The sequence below is a fragment of the Crocodylus siamensis genome, chromosome 4 (genome assembly GCF_052110815.1).
Source record: "Crocodylus siamensis isolate JL-2025a chromosome 4, ASM5211081v1, whole genome shotgun sequence".
Taxonomy (NCBI): domain Eukaryota; kingdom Metazoa; phylum Chordata; order Crocodylia; family Crocodylidae; genus Crocodylus; species Crocodylus siamensis.
In genome coordinates this window covers 47,188,549-47,210,525 of record NC_143398.1, presented here as the reverse complement: position 1 = coordinate 47,210,525, position 21,977 = coordinate 47,188,549, and the positions used below count along the sequence as shown (strand labels likewise).

The following is a 21,977-nucleotide window of genomic DNA, read 5'->3' as shown; positions in this document are numbered from 1 at the left end:
AATATTTATTATTTCCCTCTAGTCGCAATATATAGGATGTATCATAGATTTAATCTTTCCCAGTTTTCTAACATCAGTTAAACCTTACAGATGTTAGGAACCCTAAGGCTCCCAAGCCTATCCCTTTGCAACATTTGCTAATTCCTGCTACAAGCTCAATAACTGTCATAAACTTGAGTATATCTTTAAAAGGAAATGCAACCTTGATTTAAAAACCTCAGGGAAAGGATGAATACTATCACATACCTTAATAAACTGTTTTCATCAACAATTCCAATATTTTAAAAGTTTGTATTTTGTTTCCAACTCCAATTGCAGCTGCATAATATATACTAGCCTAAAGAACCTTTTATCAAATGATTTCTGCTTATGTAAGTATTTATACAGTACGGCAAAAAGACCTTGTAATCTTCATTTCAATAAAATAAACAGATTGAGCTCCTTAATTCCTTCATTGAGAAGCATGCTTTCAAAGCATCAAATCTTTGTTAAGCTCTTTTCTGAACCCTTTCCAATATTCGCCATCTTTTCTATCGTGTGGACACAATACTCCATTAGTATTCTCACCATATTCAGAGGTAATTCAGGATGGATTCATTAAAATCACACTGATTTCAATGACAGATTTTAATCATCAAGTAAAAAGAATTAATTTGAGGTTGATATATATAATTAATATTCATCTTGTTTTACATTTGTACTTTTTAGTCATTTACCAAGTCTCATTGGGCATGTCTACACGTAGCCCTACGGTGGTGAGCTGTGCTGCTGTACGGCGCGCTATAGCAATGACGTGTGTCTATACATGATCACCAGCTACATCGCTGTAGCAGCACACTTCCCAGGTATTGTATGCCACTATGGCAATGTAGCATTGAAATCTACCAGTACACCATGCACATGGCACAGTAACTACCCGTACTGTGCTGTGCTTTAGTACTTCCTTTTGGAGATACTAAAGCATAGCACTATAGCAACATTGCTTCACAGTGATGTGTAGATATGCCTGGCTTGTATCAAATTATACCACTTTCCTCAGGATTACCAAAAAGTACCTGTCCACATGTATTTAAGCAACAACTTTGCTTAACACATTAATTCAAATTATTACTTTGTCAAAAAAATGATGAATGGCTGGCATTTCTTTTCTTTACTAAATTATTATTGGCCATTGATTTCAAACTGCATTTGGATGACATCTGGAATTAAAAAATCATTTATTAGTGAAATTAATTTACTTTAACCATGCCAGATACACAGTTTGTTACATAAGTTAGATAAACAAAAGTTAGTCAAAAGGCGTGGGAGATATGCACCTTCATAGAATCACAGAAGTAGGGTCGGAAGGGACCTTGTAGATCTTCAAGTCTGACCCCCTGCTTGGGCAGGAGAAAAAAAACCTGGGCTCAAATGACTCCAGCCAGGTAGGCATCAAGCCCCTTCTTCAAGACCCCCAGGGTAGGAGCCAGCACCACTTCCCTGGCAAGTTGGTTCCAGATCCTAGCCGCCCTGACTGTGAAGTAGTTCTTATGGATGTCTAATCTAAACCTACTCTCCAACAACTTGTGGCTGTTATTCCTTGTTATACCAGGGGGTGCTAGGGGAAACAAGGTCTCTCCCAAACCCTCCTGGTCCCCCCTAGTGAGTTTATAGATGGTCACCAGGTCCCCCCTCAGCCTTCACTTGTGAAGGCTGAACAGGTTCAGGTCCCACAGTCTCTCACTGTAGGGTCTGCCCTGTTGCCCCTGGATCACGTAGGTGGCCCTCCTCTGGACCCTCTCAATGTTGTCCACATCCCTCCTGTGTGCTCTGGGGCACACAGAACTGGACACAGTACTCCAGCTGTGGCCTGACCAGTGCTGCATGGGGGAGGGGGGAGGGGAATCACCTCCTTGTCCCTGCTAGAGATGCACCTGTGGATGCACAACAAGGTCCAGTTAGCCCTGCCAACCATGACCTCGCATTGTCAGCCCATGTTCATCTTGGAGTCAATAATGACTCCACAATCCCTTTCTGCCTCTGTGCTCTCAAGAAGGGCGTCTTCCATCTTAGAAGTGTGCTGCTGGTTACTACTGCCCAAGTGCAGCACCCTGCACTTGTCAGTATTGAAGCGCATCCTGTTTTTGCTAGCCCACCCCTGTAACCTATCCAGGTCTTGGCAGCAGTCTTTCCCTCCCTACTAACGTGCTCACCTCACCCCAAATTTTGGTATCAGCCAAAGACTGATAGAGACTTATAGACTAAGAGACCCAGAGAAACAGTGCACACACACAAGCTTTTGTGAACCCACATTCACTTCATCAGATGTTCATTTCCTTAAAGATTTTAGAACTGACTTTAAACTGGAGAGAAAGAAAGCCAAGTCCAGCTAGTTAACCACTTCTGAACTAATGGTTGGGCAGAACTGTTTGAATAAACAGAAATAAAAATACTCCCCTTGCACCTATGGAAGTGTTTTAAACACTTCAACAAATTCAGGGGGCCAGATCCTTAAGTAACAACTCTAATAGGTTCTGTGGTTTGAATTAGTTAATACTCAGCACATGCCTGTTGTCAATGTAGTTATTCAATTATATCAAGTTTTCACAGAGCACCTTTTAAAAGAAGTATGTCTAAAAATAGAAAAAGAAATGATGTGCCCAACCTGAAGCAACTTTACTTTTGTATTACTACTAAATATTATATTTCAGCAGTTGTGTTTGGAGGATACAAAGAGCTCAAGGTGCTCTCATTATGCAGATTCATGTTGAGCTATACCATATGAAGACTTTCATGCAAATTAAGGATGTTACTGGGATCACCTTCAACTTCTCTTCAACCTAATCATGATTAGTCAACACATTTTAGTTGGCATTATAGACAGCTTCAATGAACATAACTGCACCACGTCAACAGCACACCAGGGACCACTGTAGCTAGGCATGACACACTTAATACCTTCACAGTAGAGGTACATTACCAGAAGCTCACCACATGATAATAAGGGCTCACTCTCAGAAGAATTTACTGGTACTTCTCTAGCCATGGATGAGGGGTATGGGCACAAGTAACTATTGAAACTTCTCCAAGTGGAACACACTTGGAAATGTTTCATAAAGGAAATATTTCAGTCAGGGGACACCTGCTCCCTTCCTGGCTGGAACGTTTCAGACCATTACGTAAGAACTACCAGGGTCACACCATAGGTCCATGTTGCCCAGTAGCCTATCACACAGGCATTGGAGGGCCAGTGGGTGTTGTGCTCAGTGTCCCTCCTTGGCACTCGTTATGAACCTCTGACCTCCACTCCTATCCCTGTTTTCATTATTATTTGTCCCAATTAATTTGCAACATGTAGCCCCCAGTACTAATGGTGGCTTATAGCTTCCTTGGTGTGCCTGGGCCCATGAAATCCTCTGACGTGTTAAAAGTCCTGTCACAGGCATTTGAGGACCAGTAGTCACTGTCCAGTGTTCTGCTTGGTGTCCCCCCTCTTGGCGCTTGTTATGAACCTTTGACCTCCACACCTATCCCTGTTTTCATTATTGTTCATCCCAAGTAATCTATAGCACATTATCAGTGGCCCTGAATATTCAAGGGGGCTTATAATTTCCTTGGTGGGCACCTGGGCTCATCTTCTGCCCTGATATGTTATAAGTCCTGTCACACCGGCATTCGAGGACCAGTGAGTGCTGGCCAGTGTGCTCTGCTCAGTGTCTCCCCTTGGCACTCTTGCTACGAACTTTTGACCAGCACTCCATCCCTATTTTTTTTTTTACTTGTCCCCAGTAATCAATTTTCACCTTTTCTGTAGCCTCCCCATCTGAGGGAGGCCAACAGCTTACTTAGTAGGCATGGACCCACATTCCTCAAGGTGGCAAACAGGCCTATCATGTAGACATTCAAGGGCCAGTGGGCATTGTCCAGCGTGCTCTGCTCGATGTTCCTCCTTGGTGTACTCATTTTGAACCTATGACCTTCAGGTCCCACCCATTTTGGCTTTGAGCTGTCTCAAGCAATAAGTGATGTGTTTTTAGTGCCCCCGTTACAAAGGGGGACTTACCTCTACTTGGTGAGCTTTGGCCCATGTTCTAGAATGGCAGATCGAGAGGCCTGTCACAGTGGGTGCATCTACATGTGCTATTAAAGCAATGCAATAAACTCCAATGCAGTTTGTGCCAGAGTCAGTTGCTCCTGGGCACAGCTTCTGCATGTGCGCCCCCATCCACAGTAGTTTGAGTGGAGGCGGAACAGCCACAGGCTGGCAGAGGGCCCAGGGAGTCAGCCCCAGACTCTGGGTGGCAATGTTGGGCAGCAAAGCAAGAAGGCGGTAAAGTGTGGGGCTAGGCAGCTAGCAGCCCCTGCACTTTAGCACCCTTGTGCCTCAGCCACCCCATGCCTCTCTGTCTACACATGCATTTCAGCACATATAATTACTCTGCCTTAGGATAGCACCACCCCTGCTAGTACTATCCTACGGAATTAATGAATTTTACTGCACCCTAATACTTGCGCACATGTAGACAGTGGTGACACTTTACAGCAGAGCTAATTAGCCAACTGCAGTAAAGCGCATGTGTAGACGCACCCACAGACACTCATTCTGAACCTTTGACCATCACTCTCACCCATGTTTTGTTTTTCTTTTCTCTCAAAAAATGAATTGTCACTCTCTCAGGGGCCTCTGGTGGGTGTAATCCCTTAAAAGTAACATATAAGTCAGCATCACATGGCGGCAGAAATTGGATGCTGAAAGGAAGAGCGAACTGAGTCTGACCAAGGTTTTTTTTCCACCTCCTTGCCATGCCAAGTCACCCCTGCCCATGGTCCACAACAGCTCACCAAAACTCCCTAAGTAGCTCTGCCCCAGGTCCCAGTCCTGTGCTGCACTACCCTGTTACCCCAGCCCCAGGGTCTCCATGGAGACTGGACTCTCACGGGCAGGGTGCGCTCAGTCAGGAGAGTCAGGATGGGACCAGAGGCAGGTGAGGAGCAGCCTCTGGGAGCAGGATGTGCAGGCAGGGCTAGGGCGGGGATTGTGGGATGGGGACATGTGGGGCTAGGGCTCAGGGCAGAGCCGTGATTTGCTCCTGGCACACTCCTGCCTGCAAAAGCAGCCCCCATTGCAGGGATGTCCAGACAACCGATCACGGTTCTGCCCTGCGACCCTGGCCCCGACCCTGGTGCCCACCCCCTGCCCCCAGCCATTCTAGTCCCAGACCTCATTCCCCTCCTGCCTGCAACCCCACCCCATCCACCCAGCAGGGCTGTCCCTAGGGGGAGGAATCAGAACGGCTGCCCCAGGGAGCCCTGTGCTTTGGGGGGCCCGTGGAGCCAGGCCAGCTTCATACCCAGCCGCTGACCCCTGGCCCCACACCAGCTGATCTACCCCGCACCCTGCTACGGTCAAGCGTGTCCTGCCAACCTGGGGGCCAAGCCTGTCTCCATGAAAACCTCACCAGCCCACTCTGTCCAGTGTCCCTGATGGCGCACGGGGGCTGACAGAACTGGGCTCCCCATGCAGCAATGCCGAGCCGGGTCCAGCAGCAGCTGGAAGCAGCCAGTGCCGCTGAGTGCAGCAAACGTGTCTACACGGGCCACTACCCAGGCCGTCTCCAGAGCTGTGTGGGGCCAAGGGCTGCATCATGCGCACCCTTGACATAAGGCCCGGGCAGCTGTGGCACATAGCCGGCGCCTCCAGCTGCCAGGCTCCACAACCACAGGTGCCCTCTTCCTGCGCGAGCCCCCCCAGGAGGCAGCTGCTGGCGGCTCCTCCCGCAGCCCCAGGGTCACCGAGGCCCGGCTGCTTGACAGCCGCTTCCCTCCGCCCACCCCCTCCCCACCGGGGCCCGCCACTGCCCCGCGCAGCAGCACCAGAGCACGACGCGGCCGCCAGCGGGGCCCGGCCCGACCCCACCTGAGGCACGCCGTGGCTGAGCCCGAGGAACCAGCAGTCCTCATCGCTGTCACTGTCGCTACAACCGCCCGGCGCCGCCAGCGAGCGCAACACGCGCGCCATAGCCCCAGCAGCACTACGCAGGCACGCCCAGCGCTTCACACTAGCGCTAGTGCGCGTGGGCCCGCGAAGGCGGATCACGTGGCTCGCAGGTGGGTGACGTACAAGGGGCGGGTTACGTGGCTGGGCGCGGCGAAGCCCCGCCCCGGATAGCGGGTCAGGCCTGGCGCGGGTGAGGGGCTCGGCTGCAGGTTCAGGTCTGGCGTCCGCGCTTCGGGGGTTACGTGGTGACTGCGCCCCCGCGACACTGCGCAAGAGCTCATCGGTCCCCTGCTCTGTGCATGTCGTCAATCGGTGCCCAAGCGAGCAAGGTAGAGGGTTGTTACAACCAAAATCCCAGCTATTTTACATATAATTATTGAGTGGAAAAAATACGGGCCCCTCAGTTTGCTTGCCTAGGGCCCACTAAAGGGTTAATCCGGCCCTGCACATGCCCCTGCTCTCAGGATTGGGACTTGGTGGCAGGAAGATGTTCTGGCTTGATAAGGAATCTTTTTTCCTCGGCACCAGGGTCAAGTACAGCTCCTTTCTTTGCTGGGCCATGTCCAAGCCATGCACAGGTTGTACAGAGCTGAATGCTGCTAAGTCACCAGCGTTAGTGCTAGGATGGTTATTTGCATTCCCACCCCAGCTAAGCTTTCACACACAATTATTAATAGTCCCATTATTATTGTTGTATTTTTGGGAGGTGGAGAGTGATCAAACATCCTGAGTGTATGTTATTTGCTTTTCTTTGATTATGTACTTGCACTTTGTTCTAGGTGCCTCTGACATGCATTCAATATACTGTTTATTACATTTTCACCATGAAGTTCAGCTACAAGACTTTCTTAGAGACCTCGATCCAGGCTTGAGGCCTCATAAGACATCAAGGGGGAGATGACAAGGTGACCGTGATATTAGCATGATTTAAAAAGCAGTAGCCAGTGTAAAGACTTTTTTATGTTTAAGTTTAAAGGGATGTACCATAGCTAAAGAGATACTAAATTACTTTGCTTAGGGGTGCTTTGGTAGGACCATGGGTTCATGCACTGGCCTTCCTTTCAAGGCACCTGATTGCAAGTCCTGATTTAAAATGTAGGAGAATTAGGTTGGCTTTTTTTTCCTTAGACCTCCATTGCATACCTTTAACAATGAGAATGTGTAGTTTAGGAGAGGTCCAGTAGTGAGGTCACCTTTAGGCCAGGAACTGTGCAACACTGGTAGAGCTGAGCAAGGTAGCTGGCACAGCAAACTGTGCTAAATTTTGATCTGTTATTATATAGAAGACTAATATGTCAGTATTTCCTTTAACCTTCATTAGGTTAAACTATATATACAAAACAAGTTAAGAACTGTACTCCCTAGGCTTCCCACACAAAGGGTGTATCTACTGCACAGTAAAGTGTCACTGTCTACACATTCATAGTTTTAGTACACAGTAAATTAGTCTATTGTGCAGTTAGCTACTACCAACACATACAGGTAGTAACTTAACTGTGCAGTAGATATTGTGCAGTAGCACATGTGTAGATAACCAAATTTACTCCTGGTCAGCTCCAACACCAGGAGGTGTCCTGATAGCTGCTCAGCTCCCAGCTCTCCACAGGCTGCAGAGGGGATTTCCCCAGGTGGAGGGGGAGAGGGGAAAGGCAGCCCAGCCCCCAGCTGCACAGGGAAGCCCCACAGGGCACAGGGCTGAGAGACCTCTGCAGTGGTAGCTGTCTCCTAGCCCTGGACACATCAGGACCCCTCCTGCTGTGCATGGCCCAGGAGACAGCTGTCACTGCAGCTGGCAGAGCTCTCCTGGCCCCGTGCATATTGGGACGTGCCACCAAGTCTGAGGGAGCACCAAATCACTGATGGGGGGTAGGGGAGACTGGCACTTCTGGTTTTGCAGCTGGTACTTCCAGGGGGTGCACAGCCAATCTCTGGGGGTGCTTGTGCACCTGCATGCACCTGCTATGCATCACCATTGCCAGCCACCATGCTCCCTTGCAGCCCTCAGGCTTGTACCCTGAGAGAGCCTGGAGCTCCCCTTGGCTGCTGCAGGGGGACAGAGTAAGGTAGCAGCAGCCTTGTACCCAGTTGCTCCCACTGGGTGGAGATTTGCTCCCAATAGTGAAGACATGTACATGTGCTCCCAGGGAAGGCTTACTGTACAGTAAAATACTGTGCAGTAAGCCTTTATAGCATTAATAGCATGTTCAGATGCAGCCAGAAAGTCACTATTTCATGTCAGTGTGAGTTACCTGCAGGGATCCAGGTTTTCCATTTCCCACAGAAAAACAGAAAACAACATATTTCCCATTTTTATCAGAGAAAACTTGGATTTCTCCTGGCAGAAAAACCTGCGGATTCCCTACTTTTGCAAACAGCTCTGCAGGTTGGTTGAGCTCCAGCCTGCAAAAGCTGTTTGCAAACGGGGCGGGAAACCCCCAGCCCTGCCTGAAACGGGAGGGGGAAGGATGGGGCCTGAGGCTTTCAGTCAGCCACAGCTCTGCTCAGCTCAGCTCAGCTCAGCTTCACTCTTTGCTCCTAGTGGAGCCTGAGGTAAGTGGGGCTTACAAGGGACTGGGGGCCCCTCTGGCAGGGCTGGGGCTTGCAGGTCATGGCTGGAGGCAGCTCCATGCTGCTTCTGCTGCAGCTGCCTGCTGTTAGGGCAGGGAGCTGCAGACTTGGGTCCCTGGCCTCATAGCCCTGGCAGCTGGGGACCCCCTCCGGCTGGGCTGGGGGATAGGGGTGTAGGTGGGGGAAGCTGCATGACTAGGGCAGGGGGCTGTTGTGAGGGCAGTGAGGGGCACCAGCAGGACTGCGGGAGGCACTGGGGACAAGTGAGGGGCATCAGCAGGGCTGAGGTGTCTTTGGGGGAAGTGAGGGGCACCAGCAGGGCTACGGGGGTGCTGCAGGGGGCTTTTAATTTTAATAACATATTTTGGAGGTTTTATCAGAGAATTTGTGATTTTTTTTTTTTGTCAGAGAATTTGTGATTTTTTTTATTGGAGAAAACCAGTATCACTGGTTATTTGAAAGGACTGAAAAAGGGGCCTTCTATGTAGTGAGAGGGTGTGTCACCCTCAGCCCACAAACCAAATGTATCTTGTTGAGGCATAAAATGTGGCTGCACCTGTCATGTGCTGGGTCCAGATAAAGATCAAAAGCAATGGTCATTTTTATTGGTGGTGAATTGTAAAAATCAACTTGTTGATCTGGCAGGGAGAATTGTGATAGCCAGAACCAGGGGGGTTACTATCATGAGTGTCACAGGGAGGAATCAAGGGACAGACCCCGAGGGGCCGGGAGGAACCCTGGGGTCCGGAACATGCCGTGGAAGGCAAGAGAAGAGAAAAGAAAACAGAAAATCTCTTACTTGTAACAGGAGCTGTGGTGAAGCCAGAAATGGCGGCGGGACCTGCGTGGCTTGTTAGCCGCGGTTTTTTTTAAAGCTGCAGCCAGCTGAGGATAGGAGCGGCAGGAGCCGGAGGGGGGATATAAACAGAGCCACGAGAGAGAGCGGGGGTAGAGACCAGGAAGGTTGCCAGCAGGGAATGCATCCCTGGAACCCCTACTGGGAGTAAGAGGAGGTAGGACTGCCTCTCACTGGGCTGAAGAGTGCTTTGAAGTCCATCACAGGGAAGATGCCAGCAACAGCACGGAGAGAGGAGAGGAGGACGCACCGCACTGGGACAGAGGATTCGGGTGGGAAAATCAAAGGGAGCAGGAGGAGAGAGATGACGGAAGTTACTCCCAAGGAGCCGGGGAGATCGGCAGAGCTAGAGACGTCTCTCCAGGTGGGACTGGCGCAGGCTCAGGAAGGCTCAAGGAGAGATCCCAGGTGGGGAGCGAAGAGCCTAAACGGTGGGAGGGGCTACGGAAGATGGGCTCCAGCTGTGTAGAGCCACCCTGCAGGGGACATGGGAAGACATGACTAGAGGGACCACTGAGGGTCTGGCAAACCCACAGGCTGGGTGAACAATGGAGGGGAGCTGGTAAGCTAGTGCGTACCCAGGGCAGGGCCAGTTAGGAGCTTTAGGGGCCTGGGCCTATTGGTGTAGAGTGGGCTGGGAGGTCAGGGATTAAGAGGCCAGTTGGGCCCATCCTATATTGCCCATGAGCCCCTCTGGAATTGATATTGGGGTTTTTTTGTTGTCTCTTTCTGTTTCTCACTTTTGGAGGGGTTGTGAGGTATAGCATAGAGAGCCCCAGTATTGGCTCTATCAAAAGGGGGTGTGGTCCCAAGGGAAGCTAGACGGTTGCGAGACCCTGTGGGTAGATTACAGATTGGGTCCAGGGGGCCCATAGTACGTCTCTACAGGAGAACACGGGGCACCAACAGTTGGAGGCCTGGCCGCAAGACATCAGCAACTGGTCGAGGCTGGGTATCAGGGCGAGGTATAGGGGAGGTGGAGCCTCATGGAAGGTCGCCACTCAGAGGTCCCAGATGCTCGAGAACCCCAGTAGTTGGACCCCACCACTGGAGTAAGATACAAAGTCGTGGCAGGCGAGATTGGGGCGGAGATTACCCAGGGGAGGGACATCCGCTCAGCAAGACCACAGGGACGGATTGGCGGACAGCCCTATACATCCAAAGCTGCACAGCACGTGACCAGATGATCGAAGCCCGATGGGTGCAATGAGCAATAAATATATGCTTTTGGAGACATCCAGGCAATTGTTTAGCAGTTAAGATTAGCTAATGTAAAACTTGCAAGTTTGCAAGTTCCATGTGGAATTTGTCTGTCACAATTTAACCAAAGTGCTGAATCTAACTGTTTGCACTGATCATGAGACTGACTAGGCCCGAAAAATAAGCCAAACTACAAGATTAGCTGATCTAACAGGTTTTTTAAAAGTCAGCCATAACAAGATCTGATCACCTAATATAATTAGCACATTCCTAGGAATCCAAGCAATAAGAAACCAAGGGGTTGAGCTTGGGCAGGTAATGCTAATTTCAAACCTCAAACTAATGTGGTGTAATTTACTTATTGGGTAAACCCAAGTTTCGGGCAGTAACCTTTCAGGATAATTTCTAACACCTTTTAATCCCATAGGGTAACAACTATAGGGCAAGATTGTCAGTGGCTCTAAAGCCAAAAGATTAGCATAAGATAAGGCATAAAGGAACACGCATGTCAAGTGACCAGTTTGAAGGATGGGACAGAAGGACCATTGCTGTACCAAGCCTGGACCCCAATCTCCCAGTGTGAGCGAGGACCAGATCCTGACCAAGGGACCTTCTTGGTGACCCCTCGGACAGCATTGATCAGGGACACCTGACTTTGCTGGAACAACTTGGTGTGCACTTGGCATAGAGGGACTGCCGATAAGTTGCCAACCACATGTGAGAACTCTTTGGCATTCTGTCTATGTGTTGTTATTATTCACTATTAGCTCTTTATTACTGTACTATCTGTTTGTCATGTTAACCTTTCTGTTAACTGTTGTATGCTAAGCTATAAATAAATTTGCCTTTACTTCACTCCCGACTTGCTTCCTCGATCCCGAACCCAGCAGCCTAACAGCTGATATGCTCACAGTGCCTAGCCAGCCTGTGACAGAGGGTACAAATCATAAATGATGCAACTGTGCACATTACTTTATTATAGGCAGGACAAGCAGTGACACCAACAGTTAAGGTCCCATGACACCTTCCATTATTAGACCCTATTTTTAGCTCGTAACTTTTCAGCCAAAACAATAGGGATTTAGAAATCTTCCAAGCTGATTGTTTGCATATAGCTGATTTTTTTTGTGCCGAAACTGTCAAAAAAACAAAATAAAAGAAGACCAGGGAGGATGAGCTATTTTTAGGATTGGGTTTAAAGAGAAATCCATGACTGTCCATAAAAAAGAACGGCGTGTGAAATTTTAAAAGCTGGACACCCTCTAGGTTTGGACCATATATTTGAAAAGGCATTTTGAGGGTCAAAAGTTGCAGCTTTTGCTGTTTCTGCAAAAAAAAAATCCTGCCAAAACAAATTTCTACCATCTACTGTATTTGCTCACAGCCAAGATGAGGTTTCTCCCCCCATTCAACATGGGGGAAAAAGCCTTTTGTCTTGGAATTAGGTGCAAGGTGGGAGGGTGGGGACAGGCGGCTGCTGTAGCTCTGGCTCCAGCCCTGACCCCCCAGGCACAGGGATAGAACTGCAGCTACCTCCTGCTGCCTCCTACCCTCAGTCGCAGCTCTGGCTTTCACTTTAAAATGACCCTCCTATAACTAGATTCTAGATCTGGAAAATTAAATAAATAATTGTACAAGCATAGAATCTAATTATGAGGGGTGGTCATCTTAACTTTGAAGTATTCTTGGATTTGGGTAAATATAGTATTTTAAGACTCAGTTGTAGGAGAAATTCATGCAATGATTTGGACCAGATGCTTTTTATTACCGCCTAGAACTTGTCCCTCATACATGACCTACTATTGTTACTGATTCATTTAAATTATATGGGTATAATTTCAGCAAAATTAAAATTTTCCCACAGAAAATTGTTCCAATGAAAAAATCTTGACCAGCTCTACTCACACTCTGGTAAGAACATTTTGAAATGCACAGAAGGAACTTGAATTGTATGCACTAAACAAAGTTTGTGTGACACATTTCATGGGATAAAAATCAAATATTGAATAACTGCTCATTCACCAAGTTATTATTTGTTATTATTAAGTATACTGTGGCCAGTGAAGAATGGGAATCCATTGTGCTGTCCACTGTACAAACAGAGTTGCCGAAAATACCTCACTCAGAAGAATTTATAATCTTAATAGAGTGTTGGGAGTGGGTGAGAGGTCATGATGTACAGAGCATTGCCCTAAAGCAGTGATTTTCAACCAGGATGCCTTGAGATCCTTTCAAGAATGTTGTGGGATGCCATGCAGTGTTAGCACGTAGATTGTGTTATGTGTGCAAACATGATTCACGAGATAAACCTGGAGATTTCAAATAAGAATCAATAGCGTTAAAAACATTTTGACCTGTTATGGTATTTTTGAGTTCTTTACAACAACGAAAAAGACAGTGCTCTATTTTTCCATACTCCAAAAAAATTAGTGAAAACTAAAAGCATTTTTGATAACAAGATGTTCCTCAACTCTAAAATGGTTGAGAATCACTGCTCTACAGGCCTGTGCCCGTATAGGAAGTGCCTTATTTTGGGTCACAGGAACATCTGAGGTGCAGTCTCACTAGGGGCCTTCTGGGCCCCTTACACCAGATTGGGAAAGAATGATTGGGAGGCAGAAAAGAAAACTGCTGTTATTACCATAGCCATATAATTTTCAATTTGATTCATTACAGAAAGATAGATCTCTTCACTAGCTTGAGGGATGGGGCTTAACCCCTGGAACAGTGAAGATATCACAGGCAATTGCCTAAGAGCAGGAAGAGAAGAGATTACCACTAATACTTTTCTACAATACAGTAGAATGAGCTGTACTAGATGGAGGCTGTCACACTCTTTTTGTCTCTACTTCTCTAGCAAATCAACCTCCTCCCTTCCCCCAGCTCTCCCTTTTCTTTTATTCCACTGATAGACTCATGGGCTGATGCCCGCACACATTTTTTTTTTGGTCTTAATTTATTTTGTCCCCTTTTTTTCATTCTCTTGAGACAGTTCTTTTGATTTGTAATTAGGACCCTGTATTGTTCTGGACACTAGCGTGTTTTTAGACTTTTTTTGGTACAAGAAAGAAGAAACAACAATGTATGTGAAAGGCCCACTTGGCTTTTGTTAAAGTATGAACTGCTAATATGTATGTACATTTCATAGCCAGGGAAAAGCAAAATGATAAAATGAAAATATATTTTAATACACTGGATAAGTAGGATTAGTATTCAAATCTAGTGCCAAAGGAAAAAAAACCCTGATATCTCTGTCTGTGACACTGAATTAGTTTTTATTTTAAATTTGTACCATTGTTTATGTGTGGCAATTATTTGCATTAAACTTGCTAGAAAATAGTTAAACCCAATGAAAATGATATTTGTCTATCATTCTGCAGTAACTTATTCTGAAACCATAAAGCCATTTTTTTATACTTGTTTATTGATGTTTGTGTTCTCCATGTATTCCATGTCCAATTTGAAACACTGAAGCTATGATTTTTCAGGGACTTTGAGGGCTTTCAACTTCTGTTTATTTCAATGACAGCTCATGTATCTGGCCAGAGCTTCCTTGGGTGGTGTCTGTAGGCTCCTTGGACACACTCAACGGCCAGTGGGTGCTGGCTGGTGTTCTCTGCTTAGTGTCCCCGTCCAGATCCCTTGTTATTAAGCTATGACCTCACTCCCCTTCCTGTTTTCTCTTTATTTGTCCCCTGGAATTAGTTGATGCGTCTCCAGTGGCCTTCCTTATTAAGGAAGGCTTATGGTATTTTGTGATGGGCCTAAGCCCGTGATCTTTTAGCAAATCAAATAGGCTTGTTTATTTCAATGACCAATCATGTCTCTGGGCAGAGCTTCCCTGGGCGATGTTGACAGGCTCTTTGGACACATTCAGGGGGCAGTGGGCACTTGCCAATGTTCTCTGCTCTGTGTCCCCGCTTGAAACCCTCATTATTAACCAGTAACCTTCATACCTGTTCCTGTTTTCTCATTTGTAGTCTTCCAGTACCCATTTTTGTGTTTCTAGTAGCCTTCCTGACTGAGGAAGGCTTGTAGTTCTCTTGATGGGCCTTGGCCAATTGCCCTTCAAGTGACAAATAGGCCAGTTTATTTTAATGAGAGCTGTGGTCCCTTTGCACAATTTACTGGTACCCTGAACCCTTATGTGTAGTCTTTATAAATTGCTACCATTCTGATCTGATTGTTTACTGTATCCACTTTGCTGTGGTTTAAATTACTACAAAAATATAGCCCAATGCTGCACTGTTTCTTTCTACCCAATTTAACGTTTGTAAAACTTCTTGAGCTCTTCAAATGAATACTAATAAGATGCAATATGATATTAAAAATAATATTTCATTTGAAGTGTATATTAAAATGTTAATTGGATCAACATGTGTTCCATGCTTTGTCATGAAAAGGTCCATTCTACCCAGCATTCTGTTTTTCTACTATCAGCAATATGTGATATTGTCTCCATTGATATTATTTTTCTATGCTATTAAAATAGTATTACAATGTATGTAGTAGCTGCTGCTGTTATTATTAAAAGCTATATTTATAGCATCATTCAGTATCATTCAGGATTAGGGTACCACTGTGCTGACAGTTGCATAAACATATTTGCAAAGAGCTTTCTGTCTTAAACCATAGAACTGTACATTTTTTTTGTAAGTTAAGTCTTGCTCTATTCATTAATATGAAAAAGAGTTTAAATATATTAACATTTTACTCGTGCTAAAATGTAAACTGTCACCCATGACTCATCTTTAAAGCACTGCCTTGTGGAATACAAAACAAAACATTTTTTATTTATACGACAGAAGGTTAGAGATTTTGGTGAGGAAATGCTTCAGACAAACTTATTCTCATACTAAATACTTCTTCAGAAACCTGTGGTGATTATGAAAATAGTTTAACGTAAAATATACTAGTAGCATATATAATTAATTCTTCAATTTATCTTCAACTTGTAAATTACTATTCTGATTAAAACACAACAAAAAGGTTAGACACAAACTTGTAGCAAACACTTTTGAAAATGTATAACTTAAAACTTACTGAAATATGAAAACTATGAGGATTATTATAGGCTTCTGCCTTTGAATAGCTTAACAATGCACACAATTCAGAGGTTCTTTCCATTCTGTTTAAAGAAGTGCTGAGGTTTATCAGGCTTTTAAAATTCCATGCACTATTCTTTTGCCCACTCACCCCTTATTTTGAAAAGATTGTGAAATAAAGCTAAAAGCTTTTAATTGAAGATGTGATGGTATTAGTACTCCATCAAAAAATAAACACAGGAAAAGGTGGGAGGAAGAGAGAATAGCTACATAGTTAAGTGTCTTATGCTTAGAAAGAAAAACACAATATATTCACTTCTGAAAAATACTTTTTACTCAGTACTTTTTCATATATATATACTAGTATGTTTACAAAGCCTACGGTGAACATTTTGGGTTTCATTCTGGAATACTTGCTAGTTATTTTTTATTTCACTATCTTCTCTAACACTCTATCATCCCTGCAGTTTGTTCTGACAAAAAATCCTATTTTCTAAAATAAGACCTTGCCTTGATAAGACTGGCAGGATCAGTTTTTTTCCATTTCCTGCTTATTATCTAAGATAGGTCTTGATTCTGTTTTCATTGAAGTCATTAAATGACCTGCAGCTTCCCACTTGGGTGGGAAGGCATATAGGCTATATCATAAAGCTTTGTGTTCTAGGAATACAAGGCCAAATCCCATGCTGCTTAAAGCAAGAAGGTGTCAGTCATTTCATATATGTACTGATAAAGCTTATCACAAGAGATAACAAAAACAGCTAATTTTCATGCCTGCAATTTGATTATACAATTTAACCACTTTACTCGCATTGAATTATCATAATTTATTACACTTATTCTAACTTGTGGTATTTCCACCCATTTTTTTTTAAAGGAAGAACACTGAGGCATGGGAATAATAGTAGAGGGTATTGACTGACTCAGCATTATCTTGATAACATACAATTATGGTATGATTCCCATTGTTCTTCTATGAATACAAATGTAACAGAAAGGTCAGTTACCATGCCAGAGATTTTCTAGTAGACTTTTTCATACTTGGAAGGAGAACTCTTTAAGTGGTCTGTTTTGAATATGTGTTTTCTTGGGAAGATGACATGAGCAGGGTGTGGGGCCCAGGACAAATCAGCCTATGCAGGGCCCCATCCCTGGATATGAGGATTCTGCGGCGGGGGGTGCCAAGTGGCTGGACATGAAGCCAGCAGCAGCCCAGAGTCACCGAGCCTCTCCGCCATGCCCGGCTCCGCAGGGCCCCCCCAAAGCACAGGTCCCGGGGCAGTCGCCCCAATTCACACACCCCCTCCCCAGGGACGGCCCTGGGGGGACAAAGATAATTTTCTTTCAGAACTGAAAAGTAGTCTTGTGCATCTGTGTCTAAACAAATATTCTGTTATAGCAAACAAGAACTAACATTAACTTAGATTAGCCATCTCTACAGTTTGATGTGTGCAGAAGAAAGGGAAGGAAGATCAAGGTGAGGGGAACCCAAAGGTTATTTTACTACTGATTAGGAGTCCTTTTTAAAAATAGCTGGTTGGCATAAATCAGGATTAGCTACATGTGTGGGGGGCACCTGTAAAATAAAATACCATATTAACAGAAATCCAAGATGACTTGGAGTTTAAGATGACCACCCCAGTAATTAGATTCTGTACATGGAAAACGGTAAATTTGTTGTAATTTTCCACGTATAGAATCTAATTATTGGGGGACTGGTCTTAAATTCTTCCTCCCCTATTGCTATGACAGGGGCATCAGCAGAATGAGGTGAGGGGTCAAAACCCCTGCCCCTTATTCCCCCCTGTGCCTACCCCACTTCTTGCCTGCTCCCTGTTATGTGTCTTTCTGCCACACAGCCACCTGTTGCTTGTCCCCCTCCTCCTCCACTTACCTTCTACTGGAGCTCTATTCCTTCAGGGTGGTGGCCCAGGCCCAGCCCAGCCAAAGTAATCTCCAGCTGGGCTGGGTGATAAGGAGTGTCAAGGAGGCAATTGGTAACTGGGGGGATAAGCTACAGGGGACAGTAGAGGGTAGGGGATGCAGGCACAGGCATGAGAGGGCAGCTGCAGATTCCCCACTACAATCCTGTTGTCTCCCCTGTACTTCTCCCAACTGGCTGCCCCCTCTCCTGCTGCACGAGCCATTCAGCCTGGGGCAGGCAGCAGCTCAGCTCTGGCTTCATCCCTGAGCCTGGAGCTGAAGTCAGAGCTGAGCTGCTGCCTGCCCTGTGTCAGTACTTGAATTCAAGGAAAAGCTATTTTCCCTCCCATACTGATTGGGAGGGGGGAAAAAACTCATCTTGGATTCAAGTAAATACAGTAATGTATCATATATATGCCAATGATCTCTCTGAATTTAAACTAAAAGCCAGATTCCATGGTCTTATGGTTAAAGAAAAATCAAACTATTACTAGTTTAAGTACATTTAAACTAAATAGACTCTAGGCTCTTTAAAGTAGGGACTGCCATTTCTATTTGGTATAGAGCAACGCAGTGAACAAAGAAGCTGAGCTAGAAAAGTGGGATGATTTTTCAGAAATGAAGCAGTTAAATGCATGATCTTCAGACCTCATAACTACAGTATCTAAGCAGCACTATGTTTGTTACATGGGAAAAATAAACAAACAGCATGAAAGCATTAATAAACAAAAAGCATTGTCAAGAAGAACCTAAATTTTGTAGAGAATCAGCATGCATTTTCTAGGAAGCTTCCAGTAAGAAAACTAGCTTGAAGTCAGCCACTCACCCCTAAATATTTACATTACAGAAGAAAAACATCTGTTTCTGCCTTAATTCTTGATTACCTTGAGGATAAAATAGTGTTAAAGATATGTCTGCATTTTCAAATAATTCATTTTAATGTTGCTTGTTTTTCTGTACATATTCTTTCTACTTTTTCTATATAGATAATATTTTTTAAGGTCACAAAGGTTTGAATCTATAGCAAATGTGCTCTCCTAGCCAGCCATGGATAGAAAACCACATAGTCAGGGTTTGAAGATGCCTATAATTAAGAAAAGATTTGAACATCTGAGATTCTAATGTCAAAATTCATCTGCAGTAGGACCACTCCTGGGAGGGTTCTGGTAACAGTATTTGCTGTAACTCTTCACTTTTTCTAGTTTTCTAGTTGCTGATTGGTTTTAGTTATGATTGATTGCTTTCCAGTCTCTGTTTTTACTGTCATGGAATGCAATTGGATCAAGCTGAAGTGGCTTATTTTATTTGAGGCAATATGAGGTAAAACATCACTTACTAACTAAACAGATGTCTAATTTCATGATCTTTAAAACATTGGGGGGGAGGGGGCAGGGAACAGAACCATATCTTAATTGAGGCCCTGTTGTTAAACACCTAATTCCATAACTGAACATCTAAATGAAAGGGAGGAGAGTGGATCTGGCTAACTACAGGCCCATTAGCCTGACTTCTATCCTGGGGAAGATCTTAGAAAAGTTTATTAAGGAGGCCATCCTTGAGGGACTGGCCCAGGCTAACATTCTAAGGGACAGCCAGCATGGGTTTGTTGCGGGTAGGTCTTGTTTGACCAATCTCATTTCCTTCTATGACCAGGTGACCTATCACCTGGACAAGGGAGAAGAGATTGATGTCATATATCTTGACTTCAAAAAAGCTTTTGATCTGGTATCCCATGATCACCTCTTGGCCAAACTGGCCAGTTGTGGCCTTGGCTCCACCACGATCCGCTGGCTGGGAAATTGGCTTCGTGGTCGGACCCAGAGGGTTGTGATTGATGGCAGTCACTCATCATGGTGCCCTGTGACCAGTGGGGTACCTCAAGGCTCTGTCCTGGGACGCATACTGTTCAACATCTTCATTAATGATGTGGACATTGGAGTCAGGAGTGGACTGGCCAAGTTCGCCGATGACACCAAACTTTGGGGCAAAGCATCCACGCCAGAAGATAGGCGGGTGATCCAGGCTGACCTGGACAAGCTCAGCAAATGGGCAGATGAGAACCTCATGGTGTTTAACACCGATAAATGCAAGGTTCTCCACCTTGGGAGGAAAAACCTGCAGCACCCTTATAGGCTCGGCAGTGCTACGTTGGTTAGCACTACAGAAGAAAAAGACTCGGGGGTCATCATTGACCACAAGATGAACATGAGCCTGCAATGCGATGCTGCGGCTAGTAAAGCGACCAAAATGCTGGAGTGCATCCATTCTCGAGCAAATCCCGGGACGTCATTCTCCCCTTGTACTCGGCCTTGGTGAGGCCGCAGCTGGAGTACTGCGTCCAGTTTTGGGCTCCACAATTCAAAAAGGATGTGGAGAAGCTTGAGAGAGTCCAGAGGAGAGCCACGCGCATGATCAGAGGTCAGGAAAACAGATCTTACGATGACAGGCTGAGAGCCACGGGACTCTTTAGCCTGGAAAAGCGCAGGCTCAGGGGTGATCTGATGGCCACCTATAAGTTTATCGGGGTGAACACCAGGATCTGGGGGAACGTCTGTTCACCAGAGCGCCCCAAGGGATGACGAGGTCGAACGGTCACAAACTCCTGCAAGACCGTTTCAGGCTGGACATAAGGAAGAATTTCTTTACTGTCCGAGCCCCCAAGGTCTGGAACAGTCTGCCAGCGGAGGTGGTTCAAGCACCTACATTGAACACCTTCAGGAGTAAATTGGATGCTTATCTTGCTGGGATCCTATGAACCCAGCTGACTTCCTGCCCTTTGGGCAGGGGGCTGGACTCAATGATCTCCCGAGGTCCCTTCCAGCCCTAATGTCTATGAAATCTATGAAAAAATAAATAAGTTGTCTGATTGTGCTGAGCATAGCAGCTTCTCGGGACTGAAACTGAACCAATACACTTGAGGAAGAAATACAGAATCCAGCTGCTAGTGTGAAGCCTGTCTTAAAAAGGAAGACAGGCTTGGTCTCATTATGTTGTGGAAGTAGAGGAGCTTTAGGAAAGGCAGCTTTACATCACAGACTGGTTTTAATGTCCTGTTTGAATAATTTGAACAACTGAAATCAAATGGTTCATGAAACAGCAGTAATAATTACTGTAAATTTAAGAAGATGAAGGTGTTAGAATCTATGAGTATTTGGCTATAGTGTTTCCAGAAATATGCAACAGGTGGTGCTAAAAGATTAAATTACTAATCTGCTTTTCCAGTAAATTCAAGAACTGAGAAGTAGTTTAAATCTGTTGAGGAGATAATCTATATTTTCAAAAGGAATAAGGTGTTACTATTAACCCATCCCCTCACCTTCTAATTATAGGGAATAATGATAACATGTGACAGAATATTAGCCCAAGTTAGAGAAAAGAGATCAAGCCATTTGGTGATGATAAAAGCATTTTACATAAATAGCATAATCTTATTTGTGCACTGAAGGAACACTTGAAAATTCAAGCCATCAGAAGTGTGTGACTTCTGCTACGTTTACTTCTATCTCATGTAATACTTGATCCAAGGCCATTTTTAATCAAGGGAAGGATTCCCACTAGTTACCTGATTTTAGATGAGGACCATGAACTGCTACTTGGTTGCATTGCGAACATTGAGAAACAGCCTATTTATTTAGGTAATATTGTTTGTTGATTGTGTATCTCTGCCCTTATTTTTTATTACTAAAAGATTTGCAGGAAGTAGGATCTAAAGGCCTATTCTAGATAAATAATACCTGAAGACTTCTAAATTGTGCAAGCTTTTGAAGGGTGTGGATCCTGGCTCCAGTTGGGCTGAATGATTCAGAAAAAATGTCAACCTGCCACAAGAACACTTTTTTTTAATCTCAGCCTTGTTTCTGGAAGTGAGGGATCTAACATGTCAGTCATGGCATATGGGGAAGTCTTTCACTGCACTGATTCTCAGGTTCTTTAAGCTAGTCTACTCTATATATCAAGCAGGAGTAAATACAGCTCTGCTGAATGTAACTGTTGAGTTAGTTATAAATGGGACCATAATATTTTGTCCTGGGTACTTAAGTTGCAGGGAAGACTTTTCCTTTTTCAGTAGTTTTTAGTACTATTTGGCTAATGTTTTTGTTCCCAGGCTTGTTGCTGGAGTTAGTTATTCAGAGCCCTCTATACAGACAAATAGAACATACCTATTTTATATATATTTTTTTTAGTGTTTTCCTACTGCATGATGATTAGTTTTCTGTATTTGCCTTCTGGAATGTGAGGCATGGTACTTGTGACAAGTCAGCAGCCCAAGTTCTCCTGTTTATAGAAAGTATGTCATTGCAGGTGTGTACACTTGATTTCCTGCCAATATTTAGTTTGTGATCTTTCTACAAGTCAGATATAATGGAAGGTTGAGCAGAAAGAAAGACCTGTAACTGGACCAGACATA

The 21,977-nt window shown here is 45.0% G+C and overlaps 1 protein-coding gene across 1 annotated transcript in view; it reads right to left on the bottom strand.

The window, feature by feature from the left end:
* ASZ1 (ankyrin repeat, SAM and basic leucine zipper domain containing 1) overlaps positions 1-21,172 on the bottom strand; it is a 69,716-nt gene extending 48,544 nt beyond the window's left edge. The window contains exons 1-2 of the mRNA XM_090041567.1: positions 21,132-21,172; positions 5,897-6,335 (exon numbers count right to left, since the gene is read on the bottom strand). Coding sequence (XP_089897693.1) covers positions 5,897-6,335; positions 21,132-21,172 — 480 coding nt within the window. The remainder of the gene's footprint in view (positions 1-5,896; positions 6,336-21,131) is intronic.
* Between the last annotated feature and the right edge of the window lie 805 nt (positions 21,173-21,977).